This window comes from Microcaecilia unicolor, chromosome 2, assembly GCF_901765095.1.
Source record: "Microcaecilia unicolor chromosome 2, aMicUni1.1, whole genome shotgun sequence".
Classification (NCBI taxonomy): domain Eukaryota; kingdom Metazoa; phylum Chordata; class Amphibia; order Gymnophiona; family Siphonopidae; genus Microcaecilia; species Microcaecilia unicolor.
In genome coordinates, this window is record NC_044032.1 from 557,383,810 (window position 1) to 557,407,089 (window position 23,280).

Below are 23,280 nucleotides of genomic sequence, written 5' to 3' on the forward strand. Positions count from 1 at the left end.
GCACGTCTAACCGCCACAAACCTATGCTGGCATTGTAATGGAACATGTGGAACATTACTGCACATGTTATTTGATTGCCCTCATATTCAAAAATTTTGCAAAGCAATATGGACCATCATTAGTAAAATATTTGATTCAGATATTCCACTAACTTCTTCATTAATAATTTTGAAATCCTGTTCTCCAGGATTCACGTTCTCTCCCAATAATTACAAATTGTTTGACATATTAGTTACTATAGCACAACGTATGATTCTAAATAATTGGAAAACCTCTTCAGTGTTAAATGAACATTTCTGGTGGCAATCTGTTCTAATGTACCACAAGCTAGAATTGGCTTCCGCCACATTCACAGGATCAATAATTAAAACAAATACTGTATGGTCTCCAATTGCTTCCTATCTTGATTCCATTACAAATGAAACTACATAAATGATAACTACTTATCTTAGATTACTATTATAACTATAATTATATAATTCCTTGGCACACTATAATCCATTATATATCTCCATAATGCATCTTTATTTCTTTTGGTTAATGTTATGTACTATTTACATTGTACTAAAATCAATAAAAAATCTTGGGGGGAAAAAAAAAAAAAACCAATAAAAGAAATTAAACTATAAAAAAAAAAAAAAAGCACAGCTGAAGGCTCATTCCACTAGAGCTCTGACGGCCTCTATGGCAGAATCGAGATCGATTTCTCTGGAGGAGATCTGCAGATCGGCGACCTGGTCGTCGATTCATACTTTTTCAAAACATTATCGCTTGGATGTGGCTGTGAGAGCTGATGCGGCGTTTGGCGTCTCGGTTTTGCATGCTGGGGGTTCTGATTCCCGCCCTGGGAGCCTTCAACTGTGCTGGCGGCACTTTGCCTGAGAGGAGGTATGCTGTGGCTAAAGCTTCCTTAACCCAACGAGCCACTGTAGGCTTGGAGGCCTTCTGACCTTTCCTATGTCCAGCATGCAGCACAAAAGATGATCTGATTTTCGGAAATCATTCGTAACCTCCAAATATCTACAAAGAACTCGCTTAACATCCAAGCATTTCAAGGCTTGGAACTCCTTCAGAAAATCCTCCTTACAAAAGGAAGGCAGCCAGAGCTGCTGATTCACATGAAAGCGAGACACAATCTTAGGCAAAAAAAGAAGGAACTGTGCGTATAGAGACACCTGCCTCCGTGAAGCGCAGGAATGGATCTCTACAAGACAAGGCTTGGAGCTCTGAAACCCTTCTTGCTGAAGAGATTGCAACCAAAAACACAGCCTTCAGCGTTAGATCCTTCAGAGACAGTCATGAAATAGGCTCAACGGCGGCTTTGCAAGGCTCTCAGTACCCTGTTAAGATTCCAAGGAGGAAAGATGGAGCGCAGGGGAGGCCAAAACTGGTTAACCCCTCTCAAAAAGCGCACAATATCCGGCTGAGAGGCAAGGGAAACCTCCTTTACACGCCCTCTGAAACAAGCCAAAGCCTGTACTCTAAGAGAACTCAGAGAAAGACCCTTTTCGAGCCCCTCCTGGAGGAAGGCCAAGCTGGCAGCCACCGACGCCGAGGCGGGAGAAATGGAGCCCGCCGCACACCAGGCTTCGAAGATTCGCCAAACTCTGGCATTGGCTGTGGATGTGGAGCGCTTTCTCACTCTCAACATGATGGCAATTACTCGGTCCAAAAATCCCTTCTTCTTTAAACGCGCCCTTCCAATAGCCAGGCCGCAAGACCAAACAGGGATGGATCCTCCATCAAAATAGGTCCCTGGCGTAACAGGCCTCGACCTTAGGGCAGGCGCAAGGGCTCATCAACCAAGAGCTGAATCAGATACGCATACCACAGGCGTCTGGGCCAATCTGAACCCACGAGGATCACTCGCCCCGGATGCTGAGCCACTCTTCCCAGGGTTCTGCCCAACATGGGCCACGGGGGGAAACACATAAAGGAGCTCGTCCACAGGCCAAGGCTGAAGGAGGGCATCGCTTCCTCGAGACTGAAGCTCCCAGCCTCTGCTGAAGAATCGCGGAACCTTGGAATTGGCTTTCGTAGCCATTAAGTCCATGGTCGGCAGGCCCCAGCGACTCGCGATCCGCAAGAACGCCTGGTCTGAGAGCTGCCACTCTCCCGGATCCAACACGTCGACTGAGAAAATCTGCCTCGACATTCAGAGATCCTGCAATATGGGCCGCCGACAGCTGTTTCAGAAGCTTTTCCGCCCAAAGGTATAAACGCATCGCTTCTCTGGCCAAAGGAGCACTCCTGGTACCTCCTTGTCTGCTGACATATGCCACAGCCATCGCATTGTCGGAAAGGACTCGTACTGACTTCCGAAACAGCAGTTGCAGGAAGTCCCGAAGGGCCAGCCGAATCGCTCTCAATTCCAAGAGATTGATGAGCCACTTCGTTTCTGACGGAGACCAAAGACCTTGAGTCATCCGTCCCAGGCAATGAGCTCCCCAACCTGACAGACTGGGGTCCGTGGTGACTACTATCCACTCCGGCGCCATCAGGGGCATGCCCAGACTGAGAGTGTCTGTCCGCAACCACCAATGCAGACTCATCCGTACTGCGGGTTCCAAGGGGAGACAAAGCGAGTAGGCCTCCGACACTGGAGACCAACGCCTGAGCAGAGAATGCTGTACTGGCCTCATGTGGTACCTCGCCCACGGTACCACCTCCATGGTGGCCATCATGGATCCCCACAGCTGTACGTAATCCCACGGTGCGGCGCTGACCTGGCCAAGAAGTTGAAGACCTGAGTCTGTAACTTCTGCTTCCGAGCCTCTGGAAGAAAGACTCTGCCTATTCGAGTGTCGAAGATCACTCCTAGGTATTCCAGAGATTGGCAAGGAGTCAGCCGGCTCTTCTCCTGATTGGTGATCCAACCTGAGGATCGCAACAGAGAGAGAACTCTGTCCATGGCTCGCAAACCCTCCTCGAAGGATTGTGCCTGGATCAGCCAGTCGTCTAGGTAAGGGTGCACTTGTATCCCTTCTTTGCGGAGAAACGCCACTATGATGACCATCACCTTGGAGAAGGTCCGAGGCGCTGTAGCCAGCCCGAAAGGAAGGGCCTGGAACTGGAAATGGCGATTCAGTACCGCAAAGCGGAGAAACCGCTGATGAGGAGGCCAAATTAGGAAGTGCAAATAGGCCTCTTTTATGTCCAGAGCGGACAGAAAATCTCCCTTCTTTACGGCGGCAATAACCAACCGGAGGGTCTCCATCCTGAAGTGGCGCACTCTCAAGGCCTTGTTGGCTCCTTGAGATCCAGACAAACCTCCTTTTTTTGGTACCACAAAGTAGATGGAAGCGTCCTGAGCCACACTGTTCCACTGGAACGGGAACAACAGCGCCAATTTGGAACAAATTGTCCAGAGTCAGTTTGACCGCTGCGATTTTCCGCGGGGAATTGCACGGAGAGGCCACGTATAGGTCCTTCAGAGAACGGCAAAACTCCAGCCTGTAGCCGTCTCGGATGATTCCGAGAACCCAGTCATCCATCGTCACCCTGGCCCACTCGCCCAGAAACGAGGACAGCCGTCCTCCTATAAAGTCTGGACCATGGGCACGAGGCCCTGGGGGAGCTCTGGAGGGATTTCCGCCGGAGCGATGGTCTCCACAAAAGGACTGCTGCCTTTGGGGAAAACACTGCCTAGAATAGGACCCAGACTTGCCCGGGCGATATCGTCAGGCAGCTCGAAAACGTCTCCTAGAGGAGTCTGCATGAGAATGCCCTCTGGTCCTGACCTCTGGGAGCCTCTGGACCTTGGCATCACCCAGCTCCGTCACAATTCTGTCCAGCTCGGGTCTCCTTCAGGGCGGTGCCGCCTTCCACGGGCAAAGCTGTTTTCTTGGTCACCGCCGTGATTAGAGAGTCCACGGTAGGCAGGCGGAAGGCCTCATGCTCTCCCTCAGAAAGGGGATATAAGCACTTCGTGACCTTAGTGGCCTGAAGGCCGGTCTCAGGAGAGTCCCATTGCTCCGCAATCAGGCCCTTCATAGCCTCATGGAGGTGAAAACCTCTAGGCGGACGCATAGTGGCTGTCATAATAGAAGGACTCACCGAGGAGGAAGACTCACTCTCAGGGGCCGAGATATTCAGAATCTCCATAGCCCGCACAATCAGGTTAGGCAATTCCTCCTGCCGAAACAGCCGGGCAGCAGAAGAGTCATCCGCTCCATCAGAGGAGATCTCACTCTCCTCCAGCGTTTCTACACCAGAATGCTGGGATACTTCAGACAAGCTGCCCTCATCTACCTCAGAAAAAACAGACACAAGATCTAGAGGTAGGGGAGCCACCCTAGGGCGTTTCTGAGCAGACTCAGCGCCCCTATCTGCCGGGTCAGCCCCAGCCCTTTTTAGCTGAAAAGCCTGGTGCATTAAACACACAAATTCAGGGGAAAAAGGAGCTTCCTGCTCCAATCCCACATTTAAATAGGGCTCAGGAGGAAAAGGGCTCTCTAAAACCACTGAATAAAGCGGAGACACGGAGCTGCGCAAATCCAAGATGGTGCCCGTTACATCACCCCGAGGAGGAACAGTGCGGGAAGGAAAGGGCTTCTTTTTGGACTTAGGCGCCTTTCCCGAGCCGCCCTTCTTTAGGGCAGCCTGCGTTCTATGAGCGGCCATCAAAGAATGATTGGCCAACGCGGGATGGGCCGCCACTGCTGCCTGAAAAGAAAGTGCATCGAAAAGAAAGTGCGTCAGAGGTCGACCTTGGGGGAATGGCGGCTAACGCGGCCCGAGCCGCCATCACGTCCTGGGCAGCCAGCAACGGTACGGCGGTCAGCGCGGCAGGCGCACCAAAATCAGTGGCCAAAGGGCGGGAATGGGCGGCCAACTCCACGGAAGGCCGCGCATCTCCCGTCGCCATTCAAACGAGGTCTGGGGAGGCAGGCGCCGCGCTACTCATCCCGGGAACAACCCCCTCCCGCTATTAGTTTTCAGTACCTGAAAAAAAATCCGGAGCTGCAACGAATCTGTCCCGAGTGAGCTGTTCTTTACTTTCTTATCCTGTTGTTAATTTTTTTTTAATGCCTCAGGAGGAGAAAACTTCAAGTTGCACTGGCTCCAGTGGGAGGGGGGAGGAAGGGAGGGACCTGGTACAACCAGGTGTAACACCGCTCGATCCCAAGCCTGGGAGAGCCCTCAACCCCGGGGTTAACTCAACTACACCCACCGAAGTAGGAGAGGAGATCCACTCAACTGCACCTACAAAGTAGGAGAGGAGATTCAAACAGGCTCAACTACACCTAAAAATAGGAGAGGAGCGAAGCAGAGCTGCTGAGCTGTGACCATTCACCTGCTAGATAGAGAGAATACTGAGGATCATGTGACTGCATGTGACCATATATAGGGAGCTGAAAGTTTGCTCTCTATCTAACCTGCCAGTGGATGGACATAACCCATCTGTCTCTGGATTGGTCTATAGGATGCTATGGAAACTATTATAAAGGATAAAATGACAGAACGCTTAGACAAACATGATTTAATGGGACAGAGTCAGCCTGGATTCAGCCAAGGGAGGTCTTGCCTCACCATTTGCTTCATTTCTTTGAAGGCGTGAATAAACATGTGGATAAAGGTGAGCCAGTTGATGTAGTATATCTAGATTTTCAGAAAGCTTTCACAAAGTACCTCATGAGAGACTCCTGAGAAAATTGAAGAGTCCTGGGATAGAAGGGAATATCCTTCTGTAGATTAAGAACTGGTGACTGGACAGAAAACAAAGGGTAGTGTTAAATGTTCATTTCTCTCAATGAAGGAGGGTGAACAGTGGAGTGCCGCAGGGATCTGTACTGGGACCGGTGTAATTTAACATATTTACAAATGATCTGGAAATCAGAACAATAAGTGAGGTAATTAAATTTGAGGATGGCACAAAACTATTCAAAGTTGTCAAAACGCATGTGGATTGTGAAAAATTGCAAGAAGACCTTAGGAAACTGGAAAACTGGGCATCCAAATGGCAGATGTAGACAAATGCAAAAGTGATAAACATGGTGAAGAATAATCCAAATCATTTATCTGATGCTAGTGTCCACTTTAGGAGTCTGCATTCAAGAAAACAATCTAGGTGTCATTGTAGACAATATGCTGAAATCTTCTGCCTAGTGTGCTGGCAGCAGCCAAGAAAGCAAACAGGATGAATTAGGAGAGAGATGTAAAATAAGACCAAAAATGTTATAATGCCTCTGTATCACTCCATGGTGTGACCTCACCTTGAGTATTGTGTTCGATTCTGGTCGCCGCATCTCAAAAAAGATATAGCGGAATTAGAAAAGGTTCAAAGAACAGCGACCAAAATGATAAAGGGGATGGAACTGCTCCCATATGAGGAAACGCTATCCATCGCAGGGAGGAGGCATAACCATAACACTTGGACATCCTTCACCCATACTAAAAAAAAAAAAAAAAAAAAAGACGTCCCTGACGAGCACTTGGACATTTTCACCTGGACTTGTATTTTTTTAAGGTTGTAGACGGCTATTATACACACAGCTTGTCCGCATATAAGAAGCTGTCTTCTCTGCACTGGCTTCCCCTCCTTAGGAAGGAACTCGTGTGCAAATGAGCTAACAGCGAGCAGCTCATTTGCATGCGATTTCCTTCATGCATGCCCGTTCCTTTCCGAATCACTAAGGGATCGGTAAGGGAAGGGCTTTTTCCGTTCAGTTAGTGCATCAGTTAGTCCACTGCAGTGCTCCCTAGGGTGCCCGTTTGGTGTCCTGGTATGTCACGGGGACCAGTGCACTAGAATTCTGGCTCCTCCCATGACCAAATGAGTTGGATTTGGTCGTTTCTGAGATGGGCGTCCTCGGTTTCCATTATGGCCGAAAACCGGGGACAACCATCTCTAAGGTCGAGCATCTCAACATTTATGTCGACCATCTCTAAGGTCGATCTAAATTTTGAGATTTGGGCGTCCCCGACTGTATTATCGAAATGAAAGATGGACGCCCATCTTGTTTCGATAATACGGGTTTCCCTGCCCCTTCGTGGGGACGTCCTGCGAGGATGCCCTCAGGAAAACCTGGGTGCCCCGTTCGATTATGCCGCTTCACGTGTGCCATGCAACACGTCCAACTGAGAGTATTCTATAAACCGCCCATGTATATGCCCCCCTTTACAGTTGTACCCTAAGTGATTTATGTACTCTGGATACAGAATATTACCTAGCACTTACACATGCAACTTTCAATTACTGTCACCAATCACGCGTGTAAGTGCTAGTATTCTGGAATATAAATTATTTATTTATGGTTCATTTCTACCCCACATTTTCCCACAAATGCAGGCGCAATGTGGCGTACATGAATTATAAAAAGAAGAAAAGTAAGTGCTCCTGACAGCCCGCATATATCCCACTACAGTAATCTAGGTGAGACAGAACTAGCCAGTGAACGAGAGTGCGGTAGAGCTCTCTGGTGAGACAGAATCTAATACGCCGCAGTCTCCACATTGCATAGCACATCCTCTTGGTGACCACTCGCACATGCAGGTCCAGCAGCAGATGAGCACTGTTCTACATATTTAGCTATATTGCTTACTACTATTTACACAGGGGTTTTTTATGTTACAAGTGGTAGAGTTATACAATAGGTTTCTGTTCTTTTGTATTTGTTAATATTCGGAAAAACCTTCCAATTTATAGGTCCCCAGATTACTTTTATTATGCCAATAATTGTTAGCCAGATAGTACTGCCCTTCATGCGATGCAGAAGCTTTGGGAGAGCTTTTGGGTGATTTGGGGATTCCCCCCGAGCCATCCCATCTTGAATGGCAGCATTTAAGGGAGGCCTCCATTCTTATTGCAGTACCTTAGTTTTCGATGATTATGATGGCCATTTTGTCAGTGGGCTGCAATTCTTTTGTCCAGTCTGGGGAAGATCATGACCTCAATCCAAACGGAGAGGAACTGCCCCCTCTCCCACCCCATAACAGGTCAATCTCACAGAAGGAGACTACAGAGGGACCCACAATTAATGTCGGGCACTCTCGGAGTTCTTTAGGCAGGCTCTTTCTGGGCTCCAGGCAGGGTTCTGTTTTTGTAGGGCATTTAAGTCTTGAGTGTCTCTGGGTCTGATTGAGATAGTATGTACCCCAGTTTCCCCTAGCTGGGGAACTAGACACCTCTCTGTGCTGATCCAACCCTTGCCATTTGTTCAATGGAAGAATGTGAGGGAGTAGGGCATCCAGAAGTAGGGCACCACTACCCACAGTGCCTGACGCCCCCCCTCCCCAACTCCCCTACCAGCGGAGAAGCTTTGCCCAAAACCACTACTGGAGCTGGCTCAGTGACCCATTGCAAAATGGCGCGAGAATCGCCAGGCTCCAAGCGGGAAAGCACGCTCTCGGGGGGGGGGGGGGGGCACCGCTCCGTCAAGTCCCGCCAAATCAGCACACCCCGCACTGTAAAGGTCCGCCACCGAACGCCGTTTCCTGCATCAGGAACAGCGTTTTACCGCCTCCACTGCCATCGCCCGCCCCCGAACAGGAACCCAGCAGGACTTACCCCGGACCGGGAAAGCGCGGGAACTGACAGCTGAGCCGAAGAAAAAAACTCTCCGACTCCACTTCAAGGCAGGCTCAGACAAGTAGGCAACAGAAAACAGGACTCGGACAGCAGTAACACAAACCTGCTCTCAGCAAAAACACACTTCCCTGTGCTTCTCTGTTAAATAAATTCTATGGTTCTCTTTTTTTTTTTTTTAAGTAAGGAGGCAGAAACAAACAGGGAAGGAAAGGAACAGCAAAAGCCTGTTCAGAGGGAATTTGAGGTGCAGCAGGGTCCCAGCAACTGAGTATGCTGCCAAATGGGACACCACCAGTCCGCCACCACCGGTTCAAACTGGCCACCAGCCCAGGAGCACCCTCAGAGGCCTTGGGTCCAGGAGCTGGAGAAAAGCCGTCCACCACCTGCTGAGATAGAGACATACTAACTGAGGAAGGAGCTGGCTGTCTGGCATCACTGCCTTTAGTTTGTTTATCTCTATCTCCACCTGCTGGTAGGCAGACTTAACTCACTAATTCCTGGATTCATCTGCTGCAAGTGACAAGGAAGTGTTAAATAACATATATAATCCTTTAAAAAATGATGGTATAGGGCAGTGATTTTAAACCTTTCATCTTGAGGCACACTGACAAGGTGCAAAAATTGTCAAGGCACACCATCAGTTTAAGGATATATCTGTTAACACATGAGTATTAAGACTGTGTTTAAAGTTCAATAATTACATATTTAATCATTGTGTTATCTTTACAGTTGAATATTTTTTATTGAAGACAAGTTGACATAAGGGTAACAAAACACTTCAAAGATTACAAAATTAGCAACAAAACATGCATTCAAAATATTCGGCACTATTCAAAAAATATTCCGATTCTCATGTTATAGCAAAATAAAACTCCACTACTAAGCACATTGTGAACAAATCCTTAACATACATGTTCAAATATGTCATACAACAGTAGCGCTCATTCCTATGGTTGAAATAGCAAGAACCATACATATGAGCAGACAGCACTACAAATATTACACTGGGCCCATAAACACCAACACATCTCCTCCTACTGGTAAAACAGAACAAGTGTGACACCTACAGATCTCTACACAGGAGCTACATGTGCACAGAATACCGTAGCTCAGTCACACGCAAAACATAGACAGACCCTCACCAAACACAAATCAGAAATGGAAATATAAAAGAAAAATTGAACTGGGACCTCCAAGAAGTCAAACTAGGCATGTACCACAACATGGAAGAAATTAAAACAAATGCATTTATTCTTATACTAAACATAATACAAAGACATCCATAAGGTATATTTCCTACACTAACAATCTAGTTAATGTTAAATTTCTTTATTAATTTCAATTTAAACAAAGATAACACTCTTTGAATGATACATCAATGTTTTAAATAACATCTTTAAAGGAAATTATTCTAAACATTAAATTCCAAAAAATAAACAAACATTGATTTTCAACAGTCCACAAAATAGAGAGAATCCAATTGTCACCAAGGGAAGTTGGTTAAAGTAGAAATAATTAACATTTTAAAGTTAGAGCAGGCGGTATTCTAAATTTCAATCGAACCATAATTCCAACATTTATTTGGTCAGTCTTTTTTCCCTTGCATAGCCAAAAATCTAGACAGTTGTTCAGGTTCATAAAATATGTATCTGTTATTCTTGAAAAAAATTAAACATTTGCATGGGACCCTTAATTGAAAAGTAGCTTCTATTTCCAAGGATTTTTGCTTCAATTCCAGAAATTTCTTTCTCCTTTGCCGAGTCCATTTAGAAATATCTGGGAAAATCAAAATCTTATCTCCCATAAACCGAGGCTGTACTTTCTTAAAATACAATCTCAATAGTGCCTCTTTATCTTGTATAAAGACAAAGGAAATTATCAAAGTTGCACGAGTCTTAATTTCTTCTTGAGATTGTTTCAAAAATCCAGATATATCCAAAGATTCAGAAGTTACTTGTGACTGAATAGGAGCCGATTGAGAATTTTTCCCCATTTTAAGGTAATATAGTTTTTGCAATGGAGGAAGAGAGCCTTCTGGGTACTTGAAAATCTCCTTCAAAAGTTTATTAAACAGTTCTCTAGCGGACATATGTTGTGTTTGAGGAAAATTCAATAAACGTAAATTTAAATTTCTTGAAGAGTTTTCTAAATTTTCAAGTTTTCTATGAATAAATCAAATGATCTTCTGCTATTTGAGATTGCTGTTCTTGAATCTTTACTAAGACCGATTCCATTGCAACTTGTTTAACAGAAATCGCTTCAACTTTTTCTTTAAGATCTTGTACTTGTCTAGAATTAATGACACTGAGATAAAAGAAGTACAGACCTTATGAAGGGCTTCTAACGCCGACCAAATAGATTCCAAGGATATTACCTGGGGCTTCACCAGGGGCTGGATCGCAATAGCGCACAATGAGGCTTCCTCTTCGAAACTAACGTTGCGGGTCACCCCCATCGACGCTTCTTCTAACGCCATTCCTGGCGGAGCCTGGATGTCCCCCAACAAAGATAGATCTTCTGCCATCTTCTAAGGTGGGGTCTGCCACCCCTTCGAGTCTTTATTTTCACTCGGTACTCCGGCCCTGTCCGATTGTGCTGGTGGGGAAGTTCTGCTCTCCAGACCGGGGCTCTTCCCTTCCCCAGTTACGGATGCGCCCGTCGGTGTAGATACCAAAAAAACAGAAATGGAGGTTTGCCCCAAAGAGGGGGTTTCCAGCCTAGGGAGGGGGGGTCCCTTCGGCTTACCCTTTCTCTTTGGCATGCTCGTATAATCCGAAAGAAGGTAAGGAAATATATCTCAAGCAGAGCGTTCCACTCCTGCTTCCTGCTCGATCGCCATCTTGGATCTGTCTAACAATCTAGTTAATAAATTCAAAATAAAACTTTTTTCTCCCTTTGTTGTCTGGACATATTTTCCATTATGATGATTCTAATTTTTCTTTTCTGCTTTCTTTCCAGGGGCTGCTGTCCATTTCTCATTAATCTTCCCGTTTTGTTCCATTCACTTATTACATCTGTCTCTTACATACTGATCTTTCTCTTTCCCTTTTAGCTTTCCTCCCTTTCTTTTTCTACTTCTCTCAACTCTGATTTCAACAGCTTTCTCACGTCTCAGTCCTCCATCTACTTCTTTTTACTTTTCAACTATGTATCAACTTTCCATCTCCTTCTCTCACTCTCACCTCCTAGTTCTCCCAGTTCCTATCTCATTCCTTCCCCTGCCTCCTAATCCCTTCTATATTTCCTCTACTGCATTTTTATCCTTTGTACATATTATCCTCCTCTCACTCACTTCCTTGACAACCCCCCATGACCTCTCCATGGTTTCCCCATTCCCAGTCTCTCTCCTCCCTCCATCCCCCTTTTGTTGGCCAACGTCCCTTCCTGTCTCCCACTCCCTTCCTCCCTTGTAACCCGACATCTGCATGTTTCGTCTCTCCTTCCCTGCTCCTATGGTCCAATATCTCTTCCTCTCTCTTCCCTCCCTGCCCCTGTGCTCCACTATCTCTTCTTTTCTTCCCTCCCTCCCTTCTTGCCCCTGTGGCCCAACATCTTTCTCCCTCCCCTTCAAGTTCATCATTTTCTCTTTCTTCCGCTCCACCCCTTGGATCCATCATTTCTTCCCACACCCATGAGTTCATTACTTCTCTCCCCTCTGCCCCTCCAGTCCAACACTTCTCCTACCCCCCCCCCCCCCCCACAAGTCCATGGCTTTTCTCTCTTCTCTAACTCCCCTCTACTCCCAAGGTCCAGTATATTTCTCTTTCTTCCCTCCCCCTCCCACAAGTCCAGCATTTTTCTTTTTCTTCCCTCTCTTCCCCTCCTCACGGTTCCAGCATTTTTCTCATTCTTCTCTTCCCCCTCCGCCCCTAGGTGAAGCCTCTTTCTCTCCCCTTCCCTCCACCCCGGTCTACTTTAAATCGCATCTTCAAGGACGCTCCCCAGCAGTGGCAGTAATTCACAGTCGCTGCTTGGAGTATCTTTTGCCGTGACCGCCCCCTTCTGATGCAACTTCCTATTTACATGGGGCAGAAGAGACGCTCCAAGCAGCAGCTGTGAATTTCTGCTGCTGCCGGGGAACCTCCTTCAAGACGTGGTTTAAGGTGGATGAGGGTGGATGAGGGATGAGAGTTGAAGAAACAGGGAGAAATGTAAGTTCACAAAGGGGGAGGAGCTGGGCCCCCTGCTACTCTGGGTACTCGGGTAGTGCTCAGTTGGGGAGCAGCCACAGCATACCGGTTGAAAAATACTGGTATAGGGGATGAAGTATATCTGTGTACGAAAGATAAGTGAGACTTGGGGGTGATTATATCTGATGATCTTAACTTGGCCAAACAGGTAGAAAAGGCGAGAGCCAAAGCCAGAAGAATAATTGGGAGCACTGGGAAAGGAATGGCCAGAAGGGGAAAAAAGGCAATAGTGCCCTTGTACAAGACTCTGGTAACCACTTGTTTCCCTACCTGATCAAAGACTCAGCTGACGAATCTGCACTCGAGCTAACTGAAGTAGCACACAAGATTACAAACTATACCCACACATGCAATCATCAGGAACAACCACACTGATACTCCACAACGAGCGGAAACCAAGATGAATACCCCCAAACTACTCCTAATAATCTACTCCTTATCACGAATTCACCTTACACTAACCACCCCTCTTACAGACAGTAACACAATATGAATACTGCACAGCCATCAAAGACTGATCAGACACATCACAACCCATCAAACAGTCAACAACCTAAGCAAAGGTAGAACATCAACATGTAGACAACCAACTCAGAGCACACAGAAGGGCCCTAACAAAAGCACACCAACCAAGAAAAGACAACTAATAAAAGTTCACACAATACCAAATGCAGAAGACCCATACCAAACAATCCAAGTGGGATATATCAATGCCAGATCCGCAGTAAACAAAACGGCAACACTAACAGACTGGATCATGGCAGAAGACCTCGACTTACTCTTCATCAGTGAAACCTGGATCCATGACAAAAAAGACCCTATAATCTTAGACCTGTGACCCCCAGGATACAAAATCACACACTGGACCAGGAAGGAAAAAAGAGGAGGAGGCATAGCACTGATCTATAGATCACACTTCATCACCAAAACCATTGCAGAGTCCATAACACCCTAACTCAAAATTGCTTCAATCAGAATCTACAACAAAACCCTGCGCAATTACTTAAATTGTGTATTGCTTTACAGACCCCCTGGTAATTGGAATGAAGGCCAGACCAACTTCATGGACTTTATTTCAAACATATGTGCGACCAACTCCAATGTACTAGTACTAGGAGACATCAACCTTCACCTAGAAGACCCAAGCTCGACCAACGCACGGGAATGCAAGGAATTCCTTCACCTATGGGATTTCAAATGGCCACAACTGCAAGCAACTCACAATAAAGGGCACACACTTGATCTCACAGCACACAAACTACTAACAGACCAGAACATAACAATAACAAGACACTAAATGGTCAGCAACACCCTGATGATCATTACAAACTAAACCTATCAGTACACTGGTGTAAGAAGGGAATACACCAAACACAAACACACACGACATATACATCCAGAGGCCATGTAGACACAACAAAACATTCTGGCAACTGTTATATAACAATGGATGGACAGCACAAAATGAATCCACAGACTACCTCCAGGAATGGGATAAAAGATGCAAATGCATACTGGATGAAATAGCACCTTTATGAACAAGAACATCACGAAATAACAGCTTGATACCATGGTTCTACCACGAACTGAAAAAGCTAAAAACACAAACGAGGCAACATGAACGAGCATGGGAAAAAAAATAAAAGATGAACACACACTCAATACATGGAAACAATTACAATGAAAATATAAATACGCAATAAGACAGACCAAAAGATCATACTATAAAACCAAAATAGGAACAGACTACAAAGACACAAAGAAACTATCTAGCTTATTTTCGAAAAGGAAAGACGCCCATCTTCTGACACAAATCGGGAGATGGGCGTCTTTCTTCAGAGGTCGCCCAAATCGGCATAATCGAAAGCCGATTTTTTTGCATCCTCAACTGTTTTCCGTCGTGGGGACGACCAAAGTTCACGCGGCGTGTCGGCAGTGTACCGAAGGCGGGACGGGGCGTGGTTAAGAGATGGGCGTCTTCGGCCGATAATGGAAAAAAGAAAGGCGTCCCTCAAGAGCATTTGGTCGACTTTACTTGGTCCCTTTTTTTTCACGACCAAGCCTCGAAAAGGTGCCCGAACTGACCAGATGACCACCAGAGGGAATTGGGGATCACCTCCCCTTACTCCCCCAATGGTCACCAACCCCCTCCCACCCTAAAAAAAAAAAAAATTTAAAAAAAAACATTTTTCCAGCCTCTATGCCATCCTCAGCTCCATCACAGCAGTATGCAGGTCCCTGGAGCAGTTTTTAGTAGGTGCAGTGCGGACCAAGGCCCAATCCCCCCCCCCCCCCCACCTGTTACACTTGTGGTGGTAAATGGGAGCCCTCCAAACCCCACCCGAAACCCACTGTACCCACATGTAGGTGCCCCCTTCATCCCTAAAGGATATGGTAGTGGTGTACAGTTGTGGGAAGTGGGTTTTAGGGGGGGGGGGGTTGGGGGGCTCAGCACCCAAGGTAAGGGAGCTATGCACCTGGGAGCAATTTGTGAAGTACACTGCAGTGCCCCCTAGGGTGCCCGGTTGGGGTCCTGGCATGTGAGGAGAACCAGTGCACTACGAATGCTGGCTCCTCCCAAGACCAAAAGGCTTGGATTTGGTCGTTTTTGAGATGGTCGTCCTCGGTTTCCATTAACAGCACAACAAAAAAAAAAATTTTCGTGTGCTACTGGGCAAAAACTATTTGTCCTATACTAAACTCAGTGTGCGTATTCCAAATCCGAAGTCAGAATTGTTGTAACACATCAGGAAATTTTGTTATGCATAAGTTTGCCCAAATGAATTAAGCACTTGGAAAGCATTGAATAATTTTTTACAGAACGAGTTTTACTCCAACAATTACCTGATCTACATCAAAGTTTTCGTAGTAAACAGTATATGAAAATGTAATGGAATAACAAAATTTCAAAAAAGTCTCATATTCCAGTTTAAAAGTCTTACTTCAGCAAGACCCAGTACTGTTAAAAGTGCTTCAGGCATCTACTTTTGCGTTTGTGACCGGTCATATTTTCCCGTTGCAAAAACCCATCATGGGTTGGGACTCTAGCAGCCTTGATATCTGTTTTCCATTGTAGAAATGTCTTTATGGAACCTCTCTCCATGTTCGTCACTTACGTGTCCCAAATTGAGTGGAAAAAAGTCAAGATGGGAATGTAAGAAATGCATTTTCAATGACATTCGGCAGCCAAGTTGTTCATATGCTTTAAGCATGTTGTCTACTAGTTCAGCATAGGTTTTCAGCTCGTCTGTTCCCAAGGAAGTTCTGCACTACTAGCACATATGCATCCCAAGCATTAATATTATAAGTGAATAGGCTTTGCATGTATAACTTAAAATCTAGACGTGTCAGGCAAATTCGGAGTTCATATTTGGAATCGGCGGGTTCAATTTAGTATAAATCACATGTTTTTCTCTCAGTAGCAAAATCATTATTGTGTTGTGAATTATGGCCGAAAACCAGGGATGACCATCTCTAAGGTTGACCATCTCTAAGGTCAACCTAAATGTTGAGATGTGGGCTCCCCGACCTTATTATTGAAACCAAAGATGGATGTCCATCTTGTTTCGATAATACGGGTTTCCCCGCCCCTTCGCCGGAACACCTTAGAGATGGATGACCTTAGAACGGTCGTCCCCGTTCGATTATGCCCCTCCACATCAACTAGTGAATAAACTCCTAGATAGTAACCGGGTCACTACATCAAACATAGACATTCTACCTGCAAACAATCTTGCTAAGTACTTGAACGAAAAATTGTAAACTTACGCAACACGCTTCCCCAAGGCACCAGAGACATCGAAAACTTCCTAGACGAGCTGGACCCAACAAATGGAGAATACCCGGCAGACCGCACCTGGCTAAACTTCACTCCCCTTACCGTAGATACTGTAACACGGGCGCTTAGGAGGTTTGCCAGCACTCACTGCAAACTAGATACATGTCCCAACTACCTATTGAAATCAGCCCCTGACCGCTTCATAGCAGATCTCACATCCCACCTAAACTATATGTTTCAGCAAGGTCTCTTCCCGAAAGAAAAGAAAAATATTCTACTCACCCCAATACCGGACACCATGAAAAAAGCAAATGATGATATCACCAACTACCGTCCAGTAGCATCCATCCCACTGCCAGTGAAACTGATGGAAAGTATGGTAGCCAAACAACTAACAGACTACATAAACAAATTCTCAATATTACACGAATCATAGTCTGGCTTTCGACAATTACACAGCACAGAAACAGTCCTACTCACCCTACTAGCCAAATTCAAACAAGAAATAGCAAAAGGAAACAACATTGTCCTCCTACAGTTCGACATGTCTAGTGCAATCGACATGGTAAACCATAACATATTAATAAGATTATTTGACAAATTCGGGATTGCTGGCAACAAACTTAACTGGATCAAGGGCTTCGTACCACAAGAACATATCAGGTAAAGTCAAAATCAAACATATCACCACCGTGGAAAGCAGATTGCGGAGTACCACAAGGCTCACAGCTATCCCCGATCCTCTTCAACCTATTGATGACCCCACTAGGCAAGGCCTTAACCCTTTCATCTATGCAGACGATGTCACTATATACATCCCTTACAGATCCACACTGACAGAAATCGATAACGAAATCAAACCCAGCTTGAACATCATGGAATCCTGGGCAAATGCATTCCAACTAAAACTCAACAAAGAAAAAACTCACTGTCTTATCTTATCATCTCAATACATCACGGACACTCTCACAACCATCAACACCCCAGAACACACACTCCCTATCTCAGACAGCCTGAAAATACTCGGCGTTACAATCGACCGCAACATTACACTAGAAAGCCAAGTAAAATCCACAACAAAGAAAATGTTCTATGTAATGTGGAAACTCAAACGCGTGAAACAATACTTCCTGAGGAAAACATGTCACAACCTCATACAATCGATGGTAATGAGCCATGTACTGCAATGTATTATACGCAGGATGCAAAGAACAGATCCTAAAGAAGCTTCAGACTGCACAAAACACAGCTGCAAGACTCATCTTCGGAAAAACACAATTTGATAGCGCTAAACCCCTTCGCAAAAAACTATATTGGCTCCCAAAGAGTGCATTGCCTTCAAAATCTGTACTATGGTCCACAAAATCATATACAGTGAAGCACCGGAATACATGTCAGACCTAATCGACTTTCCAGCCAGAAACTCATCCATATCTACACAAATGTACCTAAATCTACACTACCCAAGCTGCAAAGGACTCAATTACAAATCAACTTATGCATCCAATTTTTCCTACATCAGCACAAAACTATGGAACACACTACCAAAAGACTTGAAAGCCATATATGACCATCTACACTTCAGAAAGACACTTAAGACCCACCTGTTTAAAAAGGCATACCCCACAGATCCAACGTAACTGCCCGATCTCAGCAACACAACGCTAACGTTCATAATAGCCATCACTGACACCCCCCCCCCCCGGTCAAGCGTTTCCTCTATGTGGTCCTACCACATGAACCTTACCCAATCACAACTTCACCTTTGTATTTGTATACACCGTAGCCTGCAACTGCTATCCGGCACTATGTAAGCCACATTGAACCTGCAAAGAGGTGGGAAAATGTGGGGTACAAATGTATAAATAAATAAGGCCCTATTTATAATACTGTGTGCAATTTTGGAGACCAAACCTTCAAAAAGATATAAACTGATGCAGAAAATGTATATGAGCCCTCGCCCAAGGTGCCACTCTAGAGTAGCTGCCATGGAGCCCAGGAGCTGCAAGTAGTCCCAGACTGTGGGTCGCAGAAGCTCACACAACTGGAGTTTTTGCGCCCACCATTTCTCCACCTGCTTCTCCAGGAGAAACACCATTTCTCATCTCGTGTTGAAGCAAACTCCCAGGTACTCCAGAACCAGAGACGGAAGCAGATGACTCTTGGGACGATTCACAACCCAGCCCAGGAACTCTAGGACAGAGATGGCCTGATCGGTAATCTGACTGGCCTCTGCTAATAGTCTACCCAAATCAGTCAGTCGTCCAGGTATGGGTGATCCCGAACCCCCTGGCGCCGAAGATGCGTTGCCATCACCACCATCACCTTGGAAAAAGTGTGTGGTGCCGTAGCTAGGCCAAATGGCAAGGCCCAAAATTGAAAATGCTTGCCCAGCATGATGAAGCACAGATATCTCCTGTGATGCTCCACAATGGGGATACGTTGATAAGCCTCCCTGAGGTTCAGGGAAGTCAGAAACTCTCCCGGCCGCACCAATGCTATGACTAAGCACAATGTCTCCATCCAAAAGTGTTGGATCGAGACAAATGTTAACCCCTTTGAGGTCTAAGATGGGCTGAAAGGAGCCACCTTTCTTTGGCACCAAGTAATATATGGAGTACAGTCCCAGTCCATGCTCTGCGGAGGAACAGGTTCCACTGCCCCAAGAGCACACAGGTTCTGCAGGGTGGAAGCAACTGCCAGTTTCAGAGCTGAGCTGCAGGGCAAGGCCATGAAGGTGTCAGACAGTGGATGGGCTAACTGCAGAGAATATCCCCTGCCAACCACCTCCAGGACACACTGATCCGAGGTGATGCGGGCCCACTTGCCCTGGAAGAGAGACAGCCTGCCTCCCACTATCACCAAGAGACACGAAGCACACTCATTGGGCAGAATGGTGGGGCTGCGGCTTCGCTGGAGGAGCCAGCAGAACTGGCTCTTTTGGGGCCTTGAAAGGAACCCTGCTTAAAAGGACCTGCCCTGGCCACCCCCTTGAGACAGGGCGGCGGGCAGGCCGAAACCACCCTGACCCTTTAGCACACCCCTTGGAAGCAGAGGAACACAGAGTCTTTCTGCTGCAGCTCAGGGAGCTGGACAGGCCGTGTACGTCTAAAACCTGAACAGTGCTTTTAAAATAAGCATCATATTAAATAACCTCTGTTTGAACCAACAATCATAGATCACTAGGGCATGACTGCTGGGTAGAAATGACCACACTATACAAACAAACCTTATTCCTTATACAATTCCTCTAACCATTGTCAGACAGGGCTAGATTGATCTCTGCTTACAACCAGTATAGAAGTTTTCATAATATAAGGAGGAAGGGAACACTGTTTTGATCAAGCTGAAGTGCAATGTGGAAGATGGCTCAGAATATAAGACTGCAACAGTCAAGACGAGGACATTACAACATTTATAAGTCTTCTAGCAAAGGAAGAATTAAGGATTTGTCCAATGTTGTAGAGGTAGTTAAGACTTTTTAAATACTAGTAAAAAAAAGGCCCGTTTCTGGAATGAATGAAACGGGCGCTAGCAAGGTTTTCCTGGGAGTGTGTATGTTTGAGAGAGAGAGCCAGAGTGAATGTGCGGGTGTGTGACAGTGTGTGTGTGAGAATGAGAGTGTGTGACAGGGCCCCCTCCCCTGTTCCTAATGCCCCTCACCCCGTTCCCTCCCCTCCTTTTCCTCCTCCTTCCCACACTTTGGGTTCCTTAAGGCTTTCAAAAGTCTATGTACCCCCGTGGCCCTAATGCCCAGTATCCGGATACCCCACCGCTTTCCTCCTCACCCCTCCCCCAAGATGTAATACTTTCACGTCCTTCATTTTTTAAAAAAAGTGTCCTATCTACCCTGTGTACAAATGCCCGGCATTCAGATTGTGTTCGTCTCGTAATTTTCATTTCTTTCATTCATTCAGAACTTGCCCCCCCCCCCCCCCCCCGAACACTTTTGGTTCCTTCAGTCTTTTAAAACTGTCCTATGTACCCTGTGTGCTAATAGCCAGCAATGAGATTGTTTTCCTGTCCCAAATTTGCATGTCTTTCAGTCATTCACAACTCCCCCCCTTCTCCAGTTTAACACTTTCAGTTTCCTTCAGTCTTTTAAAACTCTCCTATCTACCCTGTGTCCTAATGGCCAGCATTCAGATTGTTTTCCTTTCCCAAATGTTCATGTCTTTCAGTTGTTCAGAACTTCCCCCCTCCCCCCATTTAACACTTTCGGTTCCTTCAGTCTTTTAAAACTCTCCTATCAACCCTGTGTCCTAATGGCCAGCACTCAGATTGTTTTGCTTTGCCAAATTGTCTGTCACTGATGTCACTGAGGTCAGTGCATGCCTGCCTAGCAGACCACTTCCGGCAGGCACGATCCCAAGCACATCCTGTTGGAGGTGAGAATTATTATATAGGATGTGAATAAAAAAACGATCAGCAGTAAGTAACATCTAAAAATTTCAAATAGAGGAAGATGTGAAAGCAGAATTAATGAGTGATACAGAATAAGGTGTTTTAAAAGATGTTCCCTTGTTCTTTGGAAGAACCTCAGTACTATATAGACACACCAGTCTCCTGAAGTGCTCTGGTCTCCTGCTTGTGCCACACAATTTTTGCAGGACTGAGCAATGCATTTTCTTATAAGTCTTAGTAGCATTGTAAAATATAGAAACCATCCAATAAAATAAAGTTGGTCATGCACTGAGATGGTCATATTAGCCAATGACGGTTATTCTCTATATTTCTTTTACAATTACTTGAAAACAAAACCCCTAAAAACTTAGAATGAGTTCTTTGCTGGGCTACTATCAGACATCAATAACTGACACTACAGACTGACTATCCTATCTTCTCTCCTAAGCTGAAGAAAACACAGATTCTGAGTGAATATGTCTTGGAAGGCAAGTCTCATTTAACAAAACAACATCACTAGAAGAATATTTAAAATCTTCTACAAAAATACCAGCACTGCTAAAGTGACAATGGTATTATTAGTGAAGCATACAAGATTAATATTGTTTATTTTATTTACACAAATGTTTTATATACCATCTTACTGAGTGACATTCAAAATGCTTCACATTATATTGCTTTGCTTTAACAGAGTTTTTGTCACATTTTCTCCTTCAAAGACTACCAGAGGATGAGTCTATTTTAGTTTTCTTGTTATGTTAGAAGCTAATATATACTGTATTTCAAATTATACTATTTCAAAATATAGCTCCATCTCAAAGTCCTGTTGGTACGACATGCCTCACAGTGTTCACGTTTTTGTTTAACTATTATTTATTGCATGTTTTTTTTCACAGTAACAATAAGACTTAAAAGAAAATATGTCTCCTATAATTTCAAGTCACCATGAGAACAACTTTCTTCTGTTAAGTATCGCTCTCTGCTGCTTGTCTTGCAGCTGAACAAGAAATCTCCTCCAGAATTAAAAGCGCCTATTTTTTTGAAACACGTACCTGCAGTGTGTAGATCTGGGGGGGAGGATACCCCTTCAAAGTTCTCACGTGCACTTTAATATGCCCTGAAAATCTGACGTAGACAGGACTTCAAATAAAATGGGTAACACAAATATTTTTGTTCGATATAAAACTATTACATTTATTGAGCACACTTTTAAGGTCTACGGAAGCAACGAAAAGGAGGCTGCCTTATGAAAAAAACAAAGCTACTCCCCCCCTGCCTTTAGCAGCACGAAGCGCAAATTCAATGTTGTTGGCAGCTACAGATCATTAATTCTTTTTTTTTTTTCTTGAGCAGATACATTCTGTGACTCGCAAATTAATCTGAATTACACAGGCAGCAGGAACGTGTCCTGGAGTTCCAAAAGAAAGCTAAAACTGATCGTTACACCTGCACCTCGAATAGTATCCTACACAACAACAGGAAAGCAAGTACAACGGGCTAGCTCCATGCAAAACAAAAAGCTGACACTTAAGAAGTCAGGAGGAAGATGACCGATCTTGCAGGTGAAAGATGGGAGGAAGAAAAAGATAAAGTGGCAGAAGGAAGGCGGAGACCAGGTCAGGAGTGTGTGGAATGCAGGAGAGAAAAACTAACGGTTTCTTTTCTTACCTTTGCAGGTACACATGCAGGAAGCGAAAAGGAGAAGGAGCATCAAGCCCCCCAACACGGTGCCCTGGGGCAACTTCCTCAGGCTGGTGGTGTTTCGGCTGCTGGTTGTGGCAGACAGCGAGGGAAGAGCCGCTGGCCGGCAACAGTTGGAACTCAACATCTCCTCTTCTAAATGCCCTCGTACGGGCTCTTCCGAGCTGTTCCTCAGGGTGACGAAGTCTTATTTACGGATAAGCTCTCTCCTTTTTCGCTCCCTCTTTCACTTAGAGCTCTGACTTAGATTTCCTCAACTTTTAAGGTGCCGGCAGCACGTGGGGACGCGTGAGCTGGGCAGGGAAAGGAGGGCGGATACTGGAGGCGCGCGCGCGCGTCGCAGACTCCCCGCCACCACGCCACGCCACCCATTCACAGGGTGAGAGCCTCGCGGGCATCACGTGAAGCTGAAGCTCGAGTCGCAGCAGCAGCAGTCCTCGAGGCAGCTGCTGAGTTGATCAGACTGTACTATAGAACTCCGCGGCTTTGTGCCCGCCATCATCCCAGTTCCGACGTTCACTCTGTTTTCGCTGATGCTACAACCGTTCAATGATAGGGAAAAGGGGAATAATAGTTCACCAGCATACTAGGTCATTCCCTCGAATGGAGAAGGAGTGCAAACGAAGTTCCGGCTTCTTTGTGCTTTACTGTTGCACCTCAATTAAACTGCGTTTGAA

The 23,280-nt window shown here is 45.6% G+C and overlaps 1 protein-coding gene across 3 annotated transcripts in view; it reads right to left on the reverse strand.

Moving 5' to 3' along the window:
• Positions 1-22,814, reverse strand: part of NMU (neuromedin U) — a 232,876-nt gene extending 210,062 nt beyond the window's left edge. For all 3 annotated transcript variants that reach the window (XM_030191402.1, XM_030191401.1, XM_030191400.1), the window contains exon 1: positions 22,571-22,814. In XM_030191402.1, coding sequence (XP_030047262.1) covers positions 22,571-22,730 — 160 coding nt within the window. In that variant the 5' untranslated portion in view covers positions 22,731-22,814. The remainder of the gene's footprint in view (positions 1-22,570) is intronic.
• Positions 22,815-23,280: the final 466 nt, after the last annotated feature.